At 53.8% G+C, this 21,446-nt stretch overlaps 1 protein-coding gene across 2 annotated transcripts in view; it reads left to right on the forward strand.

Annotated features, from left to right (window-relative positions):
* Zfhx2 (zinc finger homeobox 2) overlaps positions 1-21,446 on the forward strand; it is a 30,574-nt gene that overhangs the window by 7,163 nt on the left and 1,965 nt on the right. The window contains exons 1-9 of one of the 2 annotated variants that reach the window (XM_052191459.1): positions 1,686-1,810; positions 10,041-12,112; positions 12,262-12,779; positions 13,257-13,497; positions 14,701-14,775; positions 15,135-15,193; positions 16,970-17,170; positions 17,663-17,789; positions 17,937-21,410. In XM_052191459.1, coding sequence (XP_052047419.1) covers positions 10,090-12,112; positions 12,262-12,779; positions 13,257-13,497; positions 14,701-14,775; positions 15,135-15,193; positions 16,970-17,170; positions 17,663-17,789; positions 17,937-21,410 — 6,718 coding nt within the window. In that variant the 5' untranslated portion in view covers positions 1,686-1,810; positions 10,041-10,089. Of the gene's footprint in view, positions 1-1,685; positions 1,811-10,040; positions 12,113-12,261; positions 12,780-13,256; positions 13,498-14,700; positions 14,776-15,134; positions 15,194-16,969; positions 17,171-17,662; positions 17,790-17,936; positions 21,411-21,446 lie in introns of those variants that run through there. The other variant, XM_052191458.1, reaches the window with a different exon arrangement.

Raw genomic sequence — 21,446 nt, forward strand, 5'->3', positions numbered from 1 at the left:
ATTTCGGTTTTCTTTTAGTGCTGAGGTATTCCTGCTCCTATACCTCCAGCCCCAAGTCTATTTTCTGTTTGTTTCAAGTAACATCAGACTTCTTTGACGGAATCTATATGTTAATATAGATACACATGTAGACTGTTAGCTTTTTAAAAAATTATCTTGTATTATGTGTGTATGGAGGTCAGAGGTCAACTTTGTGGAGCCGGCTCCCTCCTGCCATCTTTACGGAGGTGCTCAGGACCAAACTCAGACTGTCCAGCTTGCAGCCAAGCGTCTTTACCTGCTGAACCATCTCTCCAACTCTGAACATTAAGAGACACAGACACACATTATCGGTCAAATAGCTGTACCCAGCCTCCAACTCTCTGCACCTTCAAGCTCAAAGAAGGTGTGGCAGCACACACACACACACACACACACACACACACACACACACACACACACGAGGGCAACAGAACACTTCAAGCTGCGTGCTACAAGAGCAGGGGCCCAAGTTCATCCTCTGTTATTACTTATTATTACTATCATTGTCATTGAAACAGGGCCTCACTATGTAACTGGCTGGTTTCAAACTCAGTGATACACCTGCCTCTGCCTCCCTTGTGCTAGGATTAATGTATATATATATATATATAGTTTATAATGTGTATGTTTATAGGTATATATTGCATTTATGTATATGAGCACACAAGCGGGTGCATGTGCACATACATACAATCACACCCAAATCTGTTCTCTCTTTTCCTCCTGTGGGGCCCAAGGATCAAACTCAAGCATCAGGCTTGGCAGCTAGTGCCTTTCCCCACTGAGCCATTGCTATAGCTACAGGCTGAGTATCTTCTGTCCCCAGTGCGAGAGAATCAGAGATACACAAAGCACACAGGAGATATCTTAGAAAGCCACAATCTAAACATGAAAATCATGTTTCATATGTATCGTTTAAACATGTGTTATTGAGGAATTGAGTCCCTTTTTATGGGTTCTGGGTGTCATCGATAGGAGAATTTAAAAACAAAGCTGGATATGTCAGCACATGCCTTTTAATCCCAGCCCTCCGGAGGCAGAGGCAGACTGGATCTCCATGAGTTCAAGGCCAGCCTGATCGACATTTGGAGTTTAGGGTCAACCAAAGCTACACAGTAAAATAATATCGTTGGGAAAAAAATTTTAATGGCCATAAAAGGAAGCTTGAGGGCCATTTTATTAAAGTATGAGAAAATAACAGGACAGGCAAATTGAAAATCCGGGTAGCTTTAAGAGAAAGACGGGAAAGAGAGAGAATTGTGCACCTTGAGTTACATGCATAAGCCGGGGGTCTGCAGGAAGCGGCAGACGTTAGAGGACTTCGGAGAAATCAGCCGGACAAGCGAGCTTAGCATCCTGGCCGGTGTCCAAGAAAAGGTCGGAAGGAGAAACGACAAAGTTAGACTTTTGGGCCAGAACTCAGGAACAAATGCAGTCAGATTAGCCATGAGCCTCTGCAAGCAACTGCACTGTAGAGGGGCTTCTGAGACCTAATGAGTAGGCTGACCCATCGAAGGCAGAGTTGGTTCTCTTACTTCCTCCACCTGTCTTCAGGTGAATCAGCTTTCCGAAGGGGTGGTGTCCTGGCTAAGCGACTGTCAGGCTAAATTGGATTAACTGTAAAGGGAGAAGGCAGTTGTATGTGAATGTTCCAATATTTAAGGCAAACCAGAATGTTTCCTCTCCTCCCAGGGCCAGAGAAGAACTCAGATTCCATTCCTCTGAGCAGGAAGAATTAGCTTTCCTCAGTGTGGCCCTTAACAAAGTGAGACCTCCACCCTTTCATAAGGTAATAAAAGATGGAATCTATCTTCAAAAGCATCCAAGCCTGCTCACCTGCTTAGGCCTGCCTAGTTGTCTAGCATTATAGCCAGGGGGGTTTTTGGTTTGTTTGTTTGTTTTTTTTAAGTTTTGAAAGTTTGTTTTGTTTTTCAAGACAGGTCTCACTTATGTAACCGCGGCTTCCTTAAACCAGGCTATCCTTGAAGTCCTAGAGACCCAGCTGCCCCTGTGTGCTTGGGTGGGGTGCTTGCATTAGGTTCCCTGGAGCTAGTAACAGAGAATTGTAGCAACCGTGTGGATGCTGGGACCCTCTGGAGGGTCAGCAAGTGTTCTTAATCATTTTGACATCTCCACAGCCCCTGAAGGAAAAGGGGAGTTTTCTATAATATTTGAGTGTACCTGTGTTATGTCTATGATTCGTAAACATAGTAAGGGTGTGTAAAATACTAGGATCATATTGCTGCTCAAAATTAATTTTAAAACATTTTAGACTTTCTCTTTTGGCTTTTTATCTCCTTGTTTGAGAGAAGTCCTACCACTTTGTAGCCCAGGCTAGTTTAAACTCACTGTCTAATTCAGGGTGTCCTCCACTTTGTAGCCCAGGCTAGTTTAAACTCACTGTCTAATTCAGGGTGTCTTCAACTCACAGCAATCCTGTTATAAGCATCAGCCACCAAGCCCAGGAGGGTTTAATTTGTTTATGTCTTTCAGTGCTGAATATTAACCCAAGGCCTTGTGCATATGAGGCAAACACTCCCTTACAGTGTACATCTAGCCCATACTTTGGATATTTAGAATAGAGATGTTCAAACTGCAGTAGTTGTAATATGATTTTTATTTATTTATTTATTTATTTATTTATTATATGTAAGTACACTGTAGCTGTCTTCAGATGCCAGAAGAGGGTGTCATATCTCTTTATGGATGGTTGTGAGCCACCATGTGGATTCTGGGATTTGAACTCATGACCCTTGGAAGAGCAGTCAGTGCTCTTACTGGCTGAGCCATCTCTCCAACACCGTAATATGATTTATTTATTTATTTATCTGTTTGTTTGTTTGTTTAGTAGTATTTGGGATTGGACCAGGGCTTCACACATGCTGGGCAAATGTTTTTCCCACTGAGCTATAAGCCAGGCCCCTGTGTAACCTCTATAGCCAAGGTCGGATTTGAACTCCTGGTCCTTTTGTTTCCAGCTCCTGAGAACTGAGATCAGAACTGAGATCGCATGCTTATATCACCAAGCTTAACATTTGTTATTTTAAGACAGGCTCCCACAGTCTGCAGCCACGACCTTCTCAAGCTTAGAATCCTCCTGTCTCAATCTCCCAGTAGCTGGGATTATAGGCAAGGTTGCCACAGTAGTATTAAAATGACATCATTACACCACAGACGCTCACATCAAATCGGAGAACCAGGAACACTTAACAGACCCTACTGTGTTATTCTTCCAAACGCAGAGAATCGTCCAGAGATAGCCTGTGCCTGGATCAAATAAGATGGTGAGTCCAGATTTAAGGGCCCCAGCTTCTGCCCCTTCACTTCCAAGTGCTCCTACAAAAGAAAGGCTCTGAGCTGGCTCCATGCGGCCACCCAAGCCTGAGACATGTGGAACATACGCTGCTCGGAGCTCTGAGTCTCACAGGGATTCAAGAGATGGCTCAGCAGTTAGTGTTGCTGTTCTTCCAGAGTTCAGTTCCTACTCCCTGCACTGGGCAGCTCACAACTGCCCAGATGTCCAGCCCCTGGGGGAGTCTGATAGCCCCTCTTCTGGCTCCCTCGAGCAGCCTCACACAGACATACACATAGACATAATAAATAGGTTTATTTTAATGGTTAAACAGCCCTGTTTAACCAAAGCAGTCTTATGCTAGCACCCTAGGACATCTAGTGAAGTGCGGGGGCAGGGTGCTCTTCTGGACACCCCTCTACAGGCAGTGAGCATGCCTGGAAACCCATGCTAACCCATGTTAATGTGTGTGTGGCTCCAGCCCACACCCTCCCTTTCACCCAGCTCCTTACCACCCACCTCCATCTTCCTCGGAGTCTCCCCTTTTCTCCTCACAACCTACCGGGTCCCCTCAAGTCCACCTTAAATGTCTTGCCAGGTATAAAATAGCCTCCTGGTAGCCTTCCTCTCTCTAGGGACAGCACACCACCCAGGCTGGAAGACTGCAGTATTTACATATGCAAATCACGACGCAGGGCGGCTCCTCCTCCCTCCTAGGCCCTAACTGTCTCTCTCTTTGTCCTCTGTGGCATTTCTTCTGCTTGCTTACTTCCCTTTCCTCTGTGCTCACTTTTCCAGTCTCTTGTAGAACAAAATTAATCTTACACCAAATAAGCGCTTTCTAAATATTCATGAGGATGGAGAGATCGGTAGGAAAGGTAGGATCAAAACGGATGCCGGGATAGTGTATTGCAATTTTCCTTTTAAACTCAAGATTTAAAGAGAGAGAGAAATTTTATTTTAAATGTAAGGGAATCTAGGCCTAATGGCACCTGCCTCTCTTCTTCGATACTTGGGAGGCTAAGTAAGTAAATAGAATTTGGCCTGCTCGGGCTCCAGAGTTCAAGGCCATCCTAAGCAGCTGAGTCAGATCCTGCCTCTAAACACTAGGTACTAGCAAGTAGTTTGGCTCAGTTCATAAAGGCACCGGCCACCAAACCTGTGTATGTACCACACTGGGTACCTGTGCGCTGCACACACGGAGGAAATTAATATTTTTAGAAGATTGATACTTTCTTTAAAAAAAAATAAAATCAAAGGACTGTTTGGATCTGGTAGCACACACATTTAATTCCAGTACTTGGGCTGCAGAGGCAGGAGGATCCCTGTGAGTTCAAGGACAAACCTGGTCTTCAGAGAGAGTTTTAGACTTACCAGGGCTACATGATGAGACGTTTCTCGGGAAAAAGGGGCCAGGGGGATGGCTCAGCCGCTGAGATCACGTTGAGATCACGTACTGCTCCTGCTGAGAACCCGGGTCCCAGCATCCATGTCTAGTGGCTCACAACTGCCTGGAACTCCAGATGCCAGGCATCAGGTGCCTTTGATCTTCATCAATACCCGTGCAAGCGCGAGCACACGCATGCACACACACACACACCAAAATAATATAAACAAATCTTTAAAATAAAAAAATCTGCCTATGTAGCTCAGCGGGAGTGCAATTGTCTCTTGAGGTCCTAGATTCAGTCCCTACAAGCACAAAAATAAAGAAATCCATTAAAAAGTAAATGTCCGAAGAGGCCGTCAGAGTTCGGGCTCAGTATCAACTGCTTCACCTAGCCTGAGTGTGAGCCACAGAAGCATCCTCCTTGGCTCTGAGATCGAGAGGTCTCTAGACCCAGCAGCAGGAGAACTAGGTGTGGAGCTCAGAGGTAAGCCCCGCCCAGCATTCCTCAAGGCCCCAAGTTCAATCCCCAGCACCAGAAAAATAAACAAAGGCCTAGGAGGTAAGACCTGAGCTGTGTCAACCTCCTAGGATAACCCATGCCTATCACACATTTGGGAAGCTGAGGCAGGAGGATCATGGCTAGCTTACTGCCAGCCTGGGCTTTAGAGCAAGATGCTATTTTGGAGAGGGAGGGGGAAAGAGGGAGAGAGGAGGGCAAGCAAATAAGTGAACTGTAGAAGGATGGGTGTGAACCCCGCCCACCTATTCTGCCCCCATTGAGAGTTGGAGCAGGAGGGATGCCAGCCTCCTTTCCGACACTATGCTCTGCCCCGAGGGAGGGAGGGGCGGCTGGCCAGGCAGAGGGTAGAGCACGGCCCTCACTAACCCCCAGACCGTGCACTCTGAATGTTACTCCCAGGTTTCCACATGAGGAAATAGTCCGGGTAAGCAGCTTGCCAAGGCTGACTGCTGGTGAGTACTGGATCCAGCACGACCTTGGTCTCTTACTCTTGAAGATGTAAAGCTCAGGGCTGAGAGTGTCTTGGTGCCGGAGCTGTGGCCACAAAACCTTTGTCCTTCACTGGGCCTGAGGAAATGCAGAGGGGCAGGTTTTGTTTATGGTTTTAGAGGAGGGCAGGAGTTCGGTGTTCCCTCTGTGACCAGCAGGGAGCAGTGGTGCTTCTCTTCCTCCTAATCCAACCCCGGTGAGGCTTGGAGGGAAACACCCTGGGCCCCTGAGGCCTCAAAATCTGTGGAGCCTCCAAATCCACTTCTGTGCTTCCCCCCCCCCCCCCGCCCCGCTCGACTTCTCTAATTGTCAGTTTCCCATCCTGCAGGGTCTCAAAGCCTGCCTTAAAGATCTTCCTCTTGTATTCGGAACCTCAAATCCAAGCCTTTGATTTCCGCCCCTGATATATAATATATACACGTGTACGTGCGTGTGTGTGTGTGTGTGTGTGTGCACGCGCGTGCCTGCCTATATATGCCTTCCTCTTCAGGTCAGTAATTATGACCGCCTTGTGTTTGCGGGACAGCAATTCCTGTCATCCCTTTCCGAGTAACAGGCAGACAGGAAAACCAGGCAGGCGGAAGGGGGAAGGAGACAGTTCCCAGAACGAAAAGCCCATTTCTCCATAGCCTTGCCTTTCCCTTCTTCTCCACCTCACCCTGGTGAGGAGCTGGAACGTTGGGGGTGGGGGTGGAAGAGCCTCGGGGAGCTCCCAAGGCTGAGGGCTGCTTTGGAACTGTGGATCCATCCGTCGTTTGGGGCGACTACATCCTCAGAGCCCTCCAGCTCCCCAGGCTCCAGGGCTCCCTCCCTTCTTCCATCCCCCGTGGTGGCAGCAGCCATGTAATTTAAAGCTCTCCCTGTCGCCTCTAATGCGATCCTCTCGTTTTATTGACTCTCTCTGCCGTCTGTGGCGCCCCTTCACATCAATCTCCGCTCTAATCACGCGGCTGCCACTGCCTGTTCGGCTGCCCCCCCTGCTCTGCGGAGGCCCAGCCCTTTCCTCTCCCGTCCCCACCTCCAGAACACCAGCCGCCTTCTGAGCTGTAATGTCAGGGTCTGTGGCAGCCGCCTTCTGCCTCTACCCTCATGTGAGACCAGGCCCACGGGGGAGCTGCTCTTAAGAAATGAGGGGAAGCACCGGACTTAATGGCTGGGGGACAGCGTCACTGCGAATCTTGGCTAGGGATAGCGGGTAGACGGGGGCTCTGACTTCTAGAGGCTTCCATGCCATCAACAGTTCAAAGCAAGAACGGCAAAACAAAACAAAAAAGGGACCTGGAGATTGAGAGAGAGGAGTCAGAAGAGGGCGGAGCAGAAGGATTAAAAGTAGGGAGAAGCCTGACCACAAAAGTCTAATCCACGGTGCGTGGCGGGAGAAACTGCGGGAGAGAGGGCCTAGGGAACTAGGTAGGGGATGCTTGAGGCAGAGGTAAATTTGCAATGGAAATTCTCTCCTGAAGAGGAGGGGTAGGTTGGGAGGTAGGGAAGAGATTTGCAATTTTAAACAGCCACCAGCTGACCTACCCGCCGAGTTAAGGGTCTCATCCGCCGGCCGGCCAAACGCAGAGCGCTTTGGTTTCTACCTAGCAATCAGTGGGCCTTTTCTAGTTGGGAGAATTAAACTTTAGAGGGGGGGGGGGTCTGGGAGCTACTCCAGGGTCGGGGCCCGTTAAGGCAACCTCTGAGCTGTGACGTAGCGCCGCTGTGAGCAGAGAGCCAGGAGGGGGCTGAACACGTGTAAGCGGGGCTCGCCTGCTGCCCCGGCAGGTGAGTTAAAGGGCGCATCCTGTCAACCCTCAGCGCTTCCGGTCAAGTGCGGCCCAAGCTGTGGAAATGTCTGAACCCTCACAAACCAACAAACTTATCATCCTCTGTCCCACCAAGGACCCTCCGAAGAAATGCCTTTCTCCACCAAAGCCAGGGCTTCTACCTAACTGGGAGTCTGCACCCCTCCCCTAACCCCATCCTGATTCTTCACCTCCCTTTGATTTCCCCCTTCAACTCTTTGACCAGGTACTTATTTGCATCTCATTAGCATGCTAATCCTGCCCCTCCAGAGTTCCGTGAAGGTTCTGACTCAGTCCGAGCTGGATTCTCAGGGGCAGGAGGGAAGTGGGAATAGTATCGAAGGCAGCAAGGCACCTGGACCAAGGACCCATATTAAATCTGGGAATCTGGAGATGAGGGTTAAAGATGGCCCAAGGAGAAAGAGGCCATCCCCTCGCCCTTTCTCTGAGCCCTTTCTCTGAACCAGTGTGGCCTGAACATTTAACAGTTTATCATTAGAGATCTTTTAGTTCAGAGAGTGAGAGAGGAGTTACATGGATGCTTGGGGAACTGATAATTTCAAGGAAGGCTTGATAGCTCCTCCCCCACACAAACCAACCTCCCTTCCTCCCACGCACCCCCCTCACCCTCCCCATCCCCTCTACCTCCCCTCTATCTCTCTAGGTATCCTAGGCTGGTCTTGAACTTGTTATGTTGGCCGGACTTCTGATCCTTCTGCCTCTCCTGGCAGAGTACTGGAGTTAAAGTCATGAACCTAGCCCCAAACCCCAGTTGATGCCGAGATGGGAACTGAGCCCAGGACTTCATGCATGCTGAGCAGTTCCCTCATTTGGGAGCCCAGTTACTATCATTTCACCCTTGAGAATGCGGTGCAGTGAGGCCCTGATAAGTCTTTATCTGGTGCCAAGACCATGCTATAAATACAGAGGCTAGGACTTGCTACTAATATTTGTATCTTCAATTTGGAGAATAAAGAGGGCTACAAAGGAGCTACTGTCTTCTAACTAGCCAAGGAAATTCCTCAAACTCAGCATGTCCCAACCAGTCTGGATCTGGAATACAGTGAAGAAAGATTCGTGCCAAGAAAAGCAAAAAGACTTTGACTTGGGGCTGGACCCGGGGATCTTTCCCAGGACTCATTCATGTGAAAGATATTTATTAGCATGACGGCACATACCTGTAATGCCAGCACTTGGACAGTAGAGGCTGGAGGATTCAAGGTTATTCTCAACTAGTTGAACTTAAGGCTAGCCTGGGTTATATTTGAACTGGAATGTCTGTGTAATGGTAGAGAGATGGAAAGCAGACAGGCTCTCGTAGAATTAACTCTCTAGAAGAAGAAGTAGCCAGAAAAAAAAAAAATCTGTCACTAGATGGTGACCAGTCTGGGCCAGTGGTCTGGAGAATGGTGTGAATGCCAAGGATTCCCCAGGAGACTAAGCTCTTGGGTAAGGACCAAGGAAGGACCAGGAGAAGGAGAGAAAGGGTATTATGGGGAGAGAGACAGGCGGCAAGGCTGGTTAGCTGGCCGGTGGGCTAAAACAAAACCGTTTGAGTAGACTTTCTGGCAAGTAGGCCTTTGCAGATCAGGGAAAGGAGTCTTGATTTTATTGCGTGTGATGAGAAGCCACTGCCGATTTTTTAAGTAAAATGTAATATGGTTTATGTGCTTTGGAGACAAGTATGCGGGTTAACAAGACAGCACGGTGGTGGTAAGAGGCTTGCTGCCAAGCAGTGACAACCTACGCTCCATCCCACATAGTAAAAGGAGGGGACTGACCCCACAGTTTGCTCTCTGGTCTCTGCAGGGGTGCCGTGGCATACACATAGACACACACAAAGCCCTGGGTTCAATCCCCAGAACTTGATGAGCAGCAGCTGTGGAAGTAAGAGCATCAAAAGTTCAAAGTTAGGCTGGGCTACCTGAGAGCCTGTCTTAAAAAAAAAAAAAAAGAAAATTATAACCTAAAATTAAAACACTGCGAGAAGTAAAGCAGTTTGAGTGAAGCTACAAATGAGGACGAGACCGCTGGTCGCTGCTGACAACAGGCGCCAGGCAGGGGGTCTCCGTACACGTGTTGGCCTTTTTCCGTAGTTGGCAAGGAAGTGGTGGTTTTGGCTGTTAGATGGAGACACTAGATTGGAGAGGGCAGAGGTGGAAAAGAGCACTCCATCTGGTTCATTAGCTCAAAAAGATACCAGTGGCTTGGGCCAAGGTGCTGCTGGCGAGGAAGATGTGAGTGTGGGGTCTGACGCATCCTGGAGCTTGCTGTGGAATGCTACGGGGCATAGTGTAGGCATAAGCAGAGAGGTGAGTGGTACCAAAGGAGATTGCAAGGTGGAGAAGAGCTGGTTTGGACCGCAACAGTGAATTCTGATTTTAGACACACTGAGTGTTAGGCCCGTTAGACTAAGGAGAGCTTCAAGCGGGCATGAGGGCGCCTGAGTCTGGTGCTCAGAGAACATAGCAGAGCTAGAGTCCAGACCTTGCTGAGGACCCTGAGATCTCACGGCGCTTCCCCCATGCCTCCCCGCAGGGTACTGGCTGTCACGCTGACATGAACCCCCAGCAGTCCTCCGTCTACCATGGCTACCCTTAACTCGGCCTCTCCCTCCGCTCCTGTTCCTTCCCCTGGGCACAATGTTCCGTCACCACCTCCAGAGACCTCCTCCTCCGGCACCTCTGATCCTGTCACCAAAGATCCCCCTGATGCCCCCTCCACCTCTGAGAGCATAAGGTCCTCAGAGCCAGGGGGGGAGCATCTGGAGTCAGGCAGTGACCGCGTTCCACCAAAGGAGATTGGAGAGTCTCAAGAAGAGCCTGGCTGTGGTCACAGCCCACCAAAGGACCTTGGGGTGGCCAAGGAGGAGGAAGGAGTCCTTCCTTTGGACCTCAGCAACCACTTACTCTTTGCAGCTGGAGGTCAGGCCTACCTACTGGCCAGCCTGACCCTGCCGGGTGGCAGTGAACTCTTGTTACCAAAGGGCTTCCCCTGGGATGAGGCAAGCATCCAGGAAGAGCCCAGCCTGCCCCTCCTCACCCGCTTCTCCTCCTCACACCTCACCACCCTTCACATCCAACATGGCTTTGACCCAATCCAAGGCTTTAGCTCTTCTGACCAAATTTTGTCCCATGATACCTCAGCGCCATCTCTGGCTGCCTGTGAGGGAAGGGATGGATCCTTCTGGAGCTACCGGCTGGTTCCAAACCCAACCGAAGATCCCAAAGATGGCCCCATGGGGAGCCGACGGGGAGACCACAGGGCAATGTTCTGGATCTGCCTTCTATGCCGCCTGGGTTTCGGCAGGCTCCAGACCTTTATAGGTCACACACTTTCTCATGGAGTGAAGCTGACCCCTGCCCACCACCAGGGCCTGCTGGGCAGCCCAGCCGTACTTCAGGAGGGTCATGATGGTGGCATGGCCTTCCTAAGCTTTCTGGAACCAAAACTTCTTACTTGCCCTTCTCCTGAAGTACCTGACACCAGCACAGTGACCGTGAAGACAAATGGAGCCCAGGCTGAGGTCAGCCCCCCAGAGGCAGACGTTCAAGCCCTTGTTCTCCCCGCTGAAGAGGTTATGGCCCTCAGCCCACCATCCCCACCCACAGCCCTAGCCACCTGGGACCCCAGCCCAACCCAAGCCAAAGAATCGCCAGTATCAAGAGGCGAGGTAGGGCCAGACTGGTTCCCTGAGGGACAGGAAGAGGATGGAAGGCTCTGCCTCCCGCTCAACCAAAGCTCACCCACCTCAAAGGAGGTGGCCGTGCTCCCAGCTCCAGCAGGCTCTCCTGAAGACACCAGTGACCCACCTCAGTCCTGCCGCCTGGCTGATGACTACAGTCCAGCCCCTGCAGCCTTTCAAGGCCTCAGCCTGTCCAGCCACATGTCCCTGCTACACTCACGCAATTCCTGCAAGACTCTCAAGTGTCCCAAATGCAACTGGCACTACAAGTACCAGCAGACCCTGGATGTGCACATGCGGGAAAAGCACCCTGAGAGCAACAGCCACTGCAGCTACTGTAGTGCCGGGGGCGCCCACCCCCGCCTCGCCCGTGGAGAGAGCTACAACTGCGGCTACAAGCCCTACCGCTGCGATGTCTGCAACTACTCCACTACCACCAAAGGCAACCTGAGCATCCACATGCAGTCCGACAAGCACCTGGCCAACCTGCAGGGCTTCCAGGCAGGGCCTGGTGGGCAGGCGAGTCCCCCAGAGGCATCCCTCCCACCCCCCTCCATAGGGGATAAAGAGCCCAAGACCAAATCATCCTGGCAGTGCAAAGTGTGCAGCTACGAAACCAACATCTCCCGGAACCTGCGCATCCACATGACTTCTGAGAAACACATGCAGAATGTCCTGTTGCTACACCAGGGGCTGCCACTTGGCCTGCCGCCAGGGCTGGTGGGACCAGGACCTCCTCCCCCACCAGGGGCCACCCCCGCCAACCCTCCTGAACTCTTCCAGTACTTTGGGCCCCAGGCCCTAGGGCAGCCTCAGACACCCATGCCTGGGCCTGGGCTGAGGCCAGACAAGCCCCTGGAAGCCCAGCTACTCCTCAATGGCTTCCACCACCTCGGAGCGCCTGCCCGCAAGTTCCCCACAGCTGGTAAGTCCCCTGTCTGCTCCAGCCACGCCCTACCCGAGTCAGGCTGTATTCCCTGCCTTCTGCCCAAGGTCAGCTCCCACGTAGGCAGACAGAGCTTATTCTAATTAAGTGTCCCACTCATTTCTTCCTAATGTGTCTCTGTCCCCTAGCCCCTGGCAGCCTCTCCCCCGAGAGCCACCTGCCACCAAGTCAGTTCCTGGGTTCTTCATCTGATGGGCTGCCCACTTCACCGTCCCCGGACGACAGCCCACCCCCGAAGGTGTTCCGCTGCCTGGTGTGCCAGGCTTTCAGCACAGACAGCCTGGACCTGCTGCTCTACCACTGCAGCATTGGCCGGAGCCTGCCCGAAGCAGACTGGAAGGAGGTAGCGGGGGACACCCACCGGTGCAAGCTCTGCTGCTACAGCACCCAGCTCAAGGCCAACTTCCAGCTCCACCTCAAGACTGACAAACACACTCAGAAATACCAGCTGGCAGCCCACCTCCGGGAGGGGGGCGGAGCCCTGGGCACCCCCTCCCCACTGTCCCTGGGAGATGGAGCCTCTTATGGCTCTGTCTCCCCACTTCACCTGCGCTGCAACATCTGTGACTTCGAGTCCAACAGCAAGGAGAAGATGCAGCTGCACGCCCGGGGTTCAGCCCATGAAGAAAACAGCCAGATCTATAAGGTGAAGTTCAGGCAGGAGGGGGTGGGATAGGGCGGAGGAACAGGGTAGGTGGGGGGTGCAGCGGGGAGAGGTGGAGGAGCCTGTGGTGATGGACATGAAGAACCGGGCAGTGTGTGGACCCGGGTAACAATGTGCTGGGCAGACCTGGAGAAAGACCAAAGGGCAGTGGGCTCGGAGGAGGAGAAACGGGCTTTATTCTGCTGTTCGGGCATGGATGCTCTAGGGATGAGTCCATCTCAGTCCAGCCCATCATGGTATCCAGGACAGAAGCAGATATCAGCCGCACCCTGGGAACCCAGGATTGATGGGAGAAAGGGGAGGAAATTAAAAGAACAAGCAGGAAGGGAAGCCATCGAAGGGTGGAAGGGGGTCACCCAGGAATGAAAGAGTTCAGCCGAGGAGGGGCAGCCCCCCCCCCCGCCCCGAGATCTGGAGGGGTCCCTTCTACATCTGAGCTGGCCTCTTCCACACTTCTAGTTCCTGCTGGAAATGGAGGGAGCAGAGGCAGGACCCGAGCCGGGCCTTTACCACTGCCTGTTGTGTGCCTGGGACACGCCCTCCCGCCTAGCTCTGCTGCAACACCTACGCACGCCTGCCCACCGCGACGCCCAGGCCCAGAGGCGGCTGCAGCTGCTCCAGAACGGCTCAGCAGCCGAAGAAGGACTCTCGGCTCTCCAGAGTATTCTGAGCTTCAGCTATGGGCGGCTTCAAACTCCTGGTAAGGAAGAGGGAACGGGAGAATAAGGGCTGGGCGGGGAGGCAGCAGATGCCACTCCCTACCCAAGGGAATCACAGCAAAGAAGCCTAGGAGGCAGGAGCGGGCGGGAGCCATCCACAGCAAGTAGGAAGGTGCGGAAGAATGAGGGGGCAGGATGGGGCTTCAGGGACAGGGGGCGGGCACAGGAGACAACTGGGGGATGGACGGGCGAGAAGGAATGGCTGAGATTTTGCTAAGTAAAGGACAGGAGGCGTCACCTGGGGGCTCTGAATAGCAACTAGCAGCCCAGCTCTATTGGCTGTGCAGGGGAAAGCAAAAAGAAACCATAATCCACGCTAAGCCAGACTTGTCTGGAGGCTGTGGGAGCTGCGGGCATGGTCCAAAGGCAGCAGGGGTGGGACGAGGCCCAAACAAGTGTCCCAGCCTCCTCCTGTCTCCTAGGAGGTCTTCAGCCCCAAGGCTGGGCTTAGAGACCCCCTTAGGCAGCAGAGGTCGGGAACAGCCAGCCAGGCACCATTGATCCAGAGGGTGCAGGAGAGAGAGGCCTGGAAGGGGCTATCAGAGGTGGACATGGGCATCTGGACTTCGGAGAGGCCAGCGGTGGGCGAGGGCAGGGCGAGGGCAGGGCAGCAGGAACCAGGAACAGTAAGCATTGACTGGTGCTAATTGAATTGCCAATACGCTGGCTGGAGTTAAGTGCTGGAGGGGCCCAGATCAATAGCTAACGATCCTGGCGCAAGGCTGAATGGAGTTAAGGAACTTTTAACACTTTAATTAGGCTGCCACCGAAAATAAATTCCTACACATCTGTCAATTCTTACTTGAGTGGTAATCTCCTGGCCCATCGCCTCCTGTTCACCACAGCTGCCGCTTCAGTCAGCCTTGACAGTGCCCCTCCCTCTACACTCGTGGGGTCTCCCTTCCCCAGGGTCAGTCAGGCCAGGAGGCCACGCTTAGACCAGCCCTCTTGTGGGGCTTGTTCCTGAGGTGGAGGGCTAAGCTTGTTCTACGCTCCCTTTGCACTTGTACCCTGTGTTTCTTCTGGTGGCTTTCCATCCTTTCCTGCCTCCTGATTCGCTCATCCATCCCTCCACCACCTGGCTGCTTGTCCTGTTTCCTCTGCCCTTCCTCCTTCCCTCCCTCCCTCCCTCCCTCCTCCTATGTTTCACCAGGTTACACTGACTCTCTCTCCATTCCATGCAGGGAAGGCTCCTGACACCGCGTTAGCTCAGCCCCTCACCTCTGAGAAAGATGCCCAGAACAAGACGGAACAACGGGGTGAGCTGCTCCCCTAACCTGTCCCCTACCCGACTCGCTGTGCACACTGGCATGTTGACGGGGCCTTTCAGAAACCCAAGCACCCCAAAAGGCCTCCTTCCCAGAAAGAGCAAAACTGACCAAGGGAAGAGGAAGGGAGAACAAGTTGCATCTGCCTGGGCATCTCTGTCCTCTTTGAAAAGCCAGCCCCGGCTAACCCAGCAGTGATCCCTGCTGGCCTCACCGGGCTGCTGAGTTTCTTGCCCATTCTGCATTCTCTGAAGCCCGCTTCCTACCCTGAAAGCTCTCTGCTGGCAGAGAGGCTATGCAGGAAGGGGGAGGGCTAAGGAGTCCCTAACCTCCTCTCCTCTCCTCCTCAGCTTCCGAAGTGACAGAGGACAGAACTGGCCCTCCCAAAGACAGTGCCAACCAGATCACGGTCAGAACTGGAGTGACTGGGATGATGGGGGTGGGGAGGCTGGCTGAAATCTCTTACTCTAAAGCAGTAGTTCTCAACCTGTGGGTCACACCCCTTTGGGGACTGAACAGCCTTTACACAGGGGTCGCCTAAGACCATCAGAAAACACAGGTATTTACATCACAATGTGTAACAGTAGCAACACTACAGTTATGAAGTAGCAACGAAAATAACTCTATGGTTGTGGGGGTCACCACGGCATGAGGAGCTGTATTAAAGGGTCACAGCATCAGAAGGTTGAGAATCTCTGCTCTGAAGGCTTTTGTCTGAAGGCTTGTGGCTGATTTAGTTGAGGATGTCACAGGAGAAATGCAGTGCAAGGCCAGTTCTATATGTTCAGCACATGCGGGAGAGAGCTGCCTCAGCACACGAGTGACAGCAAGGGGCAGCAGGGGCTTGAGGACAAGGTGAGAGAGGGTAGGAAAAAAAGTTGTATTAAGGGTAGGAAAGAGTGGTGGTGGATGCCAGGAGAGGGGGGAGGGAAGAGGGAAGAGTGGAGGAAGAAGAGGGGGAAGGAAGAGTGGGGGGAGGAGGGAGGAGGAAAGGAGCTAGACAAAGGGAGAAGAGCAGCTTCCTGGGTCACTGGGGGCTGCGCCTTCCTCAGAGGAGCCGAGTGTGGAGAGCACTGTCCTGGCGCCAAGCAAATGACTCACTGACAAGTCCCTCAGGTCTCTAAACCCAGGACTTGAACTTGAGGAGACTCTGGAGCAGTTTAACCTTATGGTCTCTATAAAGTGTTGCTTTTGGGAAGACACCACTCTCTGGTCTTGAGATGCTTGACATCCCAGGCTTCCCAGATTCCACTGCGGTATACAGAGATAGCCTCTGTCCTCAGTTTCCCTTCCTCCCAACTCCTGTCAGTTACAGGCGTCCGTTCCGTGAGTTGGGTGCACTAACATGAACGCCTGGATTGCTTGCTCCCATATTCAGGCCTGGGAAAGTGCAGGGCAACAGGAGAGGAGGTCAGAGAGAGACACTTGGTCTGAGGCAGCAGGGAAAGTGCCTGCTAGTCAGTTCAGTCAGTCACGTGGTAGCGGGCCTCTTTGCTGGGCCACTTGGGGAGGGGCCTTTGCTTATATTAAGAAGTAGTAAGCCAAATGGCACTTACTTTACTCCCACAAGGCGCACACCTTTAATCCCAGCACTCGGAAGGCAGACGCAGGCAGATCTCTGAGTTCAAGGCCAGCCTGGTCTGTAGGTGAGACCAGGACAAGAAGTAGTGAGGGGGAAAAACGGTGATCCTCTGAAGCCCGAAAGGGACAAGTCAGCTTCAGGGGCAGATGAGTCGGACCTCCTGTAGGAGATGCTAAGGAAGCATCTGGCAGGGTAAGGGACCTCAGCCCAGAAAATGCAGAGGAAAGGAGGTATTTCACAGAAGAGGCAGGCAGTGGGGTGTGGGTGAGAAAGGCTGGTGTAGGGCCAGCAGGAAAGCTGACTAGGGTATCAAAGTAGGGAAAGACAAACCAGAAGGGAGTTAAAAACCAGGCTGAAGGGTCGGGGTGGGGGACACTGACAAAGAAGTCAAGGTAGCAGTTTAGGTTAGGCCTTTGTCTTAGCCCAAGGGGGCTGCCAGCCTCCAGGGCTGGTTGGGGGCTGAGTGGGTTAAGGGGCCTTCCTGTCTGACTTGGTTGCCTAAATCTGGATATGAGAGCAGTGTTGCCAACTCCTACGAACAGTGGGATAGTGGGTCCCCCCACCTCTCCCCTGACTCCCCCTCCACCCGTATGTATTCCCCAGGTATTCTGCTGTCCCTACTGCAGCTTCCTGAGCCCAGAGTGTGACCAGGTGAGAGTTCATACCCTCTCCCAGCATGCCGTGCAGCCCAAGTTCAGGTGCCCGCTCTGCCAGGAGCAGCTGGTGGGCCGGCCCGCCCTGCACTTCCACCTCAGCCACCTCCACAACGTGGTGCCCGAGTGTGTTGAGAAGCTGCTGCTTGTGGTGAGTACAGGCTGAGGGAAAATGGTCTTAAAGTCCTGTCACAGCAGTGCTGGGGGAAGGGGGGGAAGCAATATCCAGGCCAGTGGGGGGGGGGGTGAGTAGTGAAGGAAATAACATTCTAGAGAGTTGAAGTTGACTTTAGAAGTGTGGGGTGGCTCTCAGCGCCAAGCTCGCCTGGTTCCCTTTACTCCTGGATGAGACAACTGTACAGTCCCCTCACTTCCATTAACCCTGAAAAGAGTTAATGGCAGAAGCATGTAGCCTTGAGGTAAGATACTTTTTGCCTGAGGAAGAGGGACGGGGCAGCAGGTAGGTAGCTACCCAGGCCCTCATCCAAAGAAAAGCATCAGTTCATTGGGAGGTTTATCTAGGCAAGAGGCTGGACCCAGACCAAGAGAGCTTGGCACAGATGTGGGTGCACAGTAAACGGGTCGGGGCTGGCCATAGGAGGCCGCAGGTCTTGAAGCCACGAGGATGTTTTCTACATTCTAGGCCACAACTGTAGAGATGACCTTTGCAACCAAAATGCTGCCTGGACCCACATCAAACACCGTGGAGGATGGCCTAGAACGCCCGGCTCCTGGACCAGAGCCCACTCCCAACAGAGACCAGGGAGCAGGTAAGGAAGGGCACAGCATACCCCCCAAAGTGGCAGAAAGGGGGATCAGAGGGATCTGAGGATGGCTAAAGCTACGTCAGCAGCTTTGGATAGTGAGTGGTTGGAGTTCAGCTTGAACACCGTTCCATCTTTCTCTGTGTCCTGCAGAAAGCTCTAACCTGGCCCCAGACGCCAGCCCAGGTCCCCCTCCCGAGCCTCCCCTGGCACCGGTCGAGGGCCCCGGCGAGCCCTCAGAAAGCCCTGGTCAGCCACCTTCTCCAGCCCCATCTCCAGTCCCTCGGCTTGATGCCCAAGGTGAAGAACTGGCTCCTCTACCCACCATGTCTGAAGAGGAAGAGGGAGCCATGGGGGAGCCCCGCTCTGCAGAGCCAACCCCAGCTGACTCTCGCCACCCTCTAACCTATCGGAAGACCACCAACTTTGCCCTGGACAAGTTTCTTGACCCTGCTCGGCCCTATAAGTGTACTGTGTGTAAGGAGTCCTTCACCCAGAAGAACATCCTCTTGGTTCATTATAATTCCGTCTCCCACCTTCATAAGATGAAGAAGGCCGCCATTGACCCATCGTGCCCTGCCCGAGGAGAGGCTGGCATCCCGCCACCCGCCACCACGGCGTCAGACAAGCCGTTTAAGTGCACAGTCTGCCGCGTGTCCTACAACCAGAGCTCCACTTTGGAGATTCACATGCGGTCAGTTCTGCACCAGACTCGCTCAAGAGGGGCCAAGGCTGATGCCAGGCCCGAAGGAGCAGAGCGAAGCCAAGAAGAGCTCAAGGAAGGCGAGACTGAGGGCGGCGAGGTGGGCACTGAGAAGAAAGGCCCTGACCCAGGGGGCTTCATGTCTGGACTGCCGTTCCTGTCCCCACCACCTCCTCCCTTGGACCTACACCGATTCCCAGCCCCCCTCTTCACCCCTCCAGTCCTGTCCCCCTTCCCCCTGGTCCCAGAATCACTACTCAAACTCCAGCAACAACAGCTACTTCTTCCCTTCTACCTCCATGACCTCAAGGTGGGGCCCAAGCTGGCACTGCCGAGCCCGACACCCATGCTGTCCCTGCCCGCTGCCAACCCACCGCCTCTCCCCGCACCCCCCAAGGCTGAGCTGGCTGAGCAGGAATGGGAACGGCCCCTCACAGCTGAGGAGGGCACTGAAGCGGGGCCTTCTTCACCGCCCAACGCGTCACCCAATGAAGCTGCCCGCACAGCAGCCAAAGCCCTTCTAGAAAATTTTGGCTTTGAGTTAGTAATTCAGTACAATGAAGGGAAGCAGGCAGTGCCCCCTCCCCCAACTCCGCCTCCTCCGGAGTCTCTGGGGGGCGGAGACAAGCTGGCCTGCGGGGCCTGTGGGAAACTCTTCTCCAACATGCTTATCCTCAAGACGCATGAGGAGCATGTCCACCGCCGCTTTCTGCCCTTTGAGGCTCTGAGCCGTTACGCTGCTCAGTTTCGAAAGAGCTACGATAGCCTCTACCCACCCCCGGTAGAGCCCCCCAAACCTCCAGATGGGTCCCTGGAGTCACCTCCCCAGCTAGGCCCACCTTTCGTGGTCCCAGAGCCTGAGGTAGGGGGGATCCACACTTCTGAGGAGCGAAGCCTGGCAGGAGGACCCTGGCCCTCAGAGGATGAAGAAGGCCCCAGAGGGAGCCTTCCTCCCACAGTGCCTGTGGGCCGCCGGTTCTCCAGAACCAAGTTTACAGAGTTCCAGACCCAGGCTCTGCAGTCTTTCTTTGAGACCAGCGCCTACCCCAAGGATGGAGAGGTGGAACGGCTCGCAAGCCTCTTGGGTCTGGCTAGCCGTGTGGTTGTAGTGTGGTTCCAGAATGCTCGCCAGAAGGCCCGTAAAAATGCCTGTGAGGGTGGCCCTGGCCCTATGGTAGCCGGAGGAGCCGCGGGAGGGGCCTCCGGCTGCAGGCGCTGCCACACCACCTTCGCCTGTGTTTTTGAGTTAGTGCGGCACCTCAAGAAGTGCTATGATGACCAGCCTCCTGAAGAGGAGGAGGAGGCAGAGAGAGGGGAAGAGGAGGAAGAGGAAGAGGAGGTGGAGGAACGGAATCTGGAACCTGCAGCCAGGCATGGTGGCCCATCGCCAGAACACGCAGATGCTGAAGACCTGAACCAAACAGAACCGACAAAGCCAGAAAGCAAAGAGACTGAAGGGAAGGCTCCTCCCTTGCCTCCAGGCTACTCCTGTGACCAGTGTGCCATTTCTTTCCCCAGCCAGGACCTCCTGACCACTCACCACCGACTCCATTTACTACCGTCTGTGCAGCCCAGCGCTCCGTCACAACTCCTAGATCTGCCCATGCTGGCGTTTGGGGAGCGAAACCCTGTAGTATCAGTATCGGGCACCTCATCAGTGACAGGGACACCCCTCAAGCGGAAGCACGATGATGGCAGTCTGTCTCCCACGGGCAGTGAAGCAGGGGGTGGAGGAGAGGGTGAACCCCCCAAGGACAAACGCCTCCGCACCACCATCCTGCCCGAGCAGCTGGAGATCCTGTACCGCTGGTACATGCAGGACTCCAACCCCACGCGGAAGATGCTAGACTGCATCTCGGAGGAAGTGGGGCTCAAGAAACGAGTAGTACAGGTCTGGTTCCAGAATACCAGAGCCCGGGAGAGGAAAGGTCAGTTTCGAAGCACCCCTGGGGGAGTAGCTGGTCCAGCAGTCAAACCCTGCACTGTTACGCCCTCCCCAGCACCCTTCCCCAAATTCAACCTCCTGTTGAGCAAGATTGACGATGAGACAGGAAAGGAAGCCCCAAAGAGAGATGCACCTGCCTTTCCCTACCCCACGGTCACCCCTGCTGTTGGGCCTCTGCCATTCCTACCACCTGGGAAAGAGGCCACTGCACCAGCACCAGAGCCCCCTCCACCGCTCCCACCTCCCGCACTCAGTGAGGATGAGGCTCCAGAGGAACCATCTAAAGCGTCTCCAGAAAGCGAGGCTTGCAGTCCGTCCGCAGGAGACCTAAGCGATTCATCTGTTTCCAGCCTGGCTGAGCCAGAGTCCCCCGGGGCTGGGGGGACCAGTGGGGGACCAGGTGCTGGCACCGGAGCTCCAGATAGCATGGGGCAGCGGCGCTATAGGACCCAAATGAGCAGCTTGCAGCTGAAGATCATGAAAGCCTGCTACGAAGCCTACCGCACCCCTACTATGCAGGAGTGTGAGGTGCTCGGGGAGGAAATTGGACTGCCCAAGAGGGTCATTCAGGTCTGGTTCCAAAATGCTCGTGCCAAGGAAAAAAAAGCCAAGCTGCAGGGGACAGCACCAACAGGGAGTGGGGGCAGCAGTGAGGGCGCCTCGGCAGCCCAGCGAACCGACTGCCCCTACTGCGATGTCAAGTACGACTTCTACGTCTCCTGCAGAGGCCACCTCTTCTCTCGGCAGCACCTCGCCAAGCTCAAGGAGTCTGTCCGAGCCCAGCTGAAGAGCGAGAGCAAATGCTATGACTTAGCTCCCACACCTGACACCCCACTGGCCCCCAAAGGGCCACCCACCACCACACCTGCCTCCGTGCCCTTGGGGGCTTCTCCAACGTTGCCTCGCCTGGCTCCAGTCCTCTTGCCTGGCCCAACTCTGGCCCAGCCACCACTAGGAAGCATAGCTTCTTTCAATTCAGGTGAGTTGGGGAGGCTGGGAGGAGCTGGACTTGACA

This window comes from Apodemus sylvaticus, chromosome 8 (genome assembly GCF_947179515.1).
Source record: "Apodemus sylvaticus chromosome 8, mApoSyl1.1, whole genome shotgun sequence".
In the NCBI taxonomy this organism is placed as follows: domain Eukaryota; kingdom Metazoa; phylum Chordata; class Mammalia; order Rodentia; family Muridae; genus Apodemus; species Apodemus sylvaticus.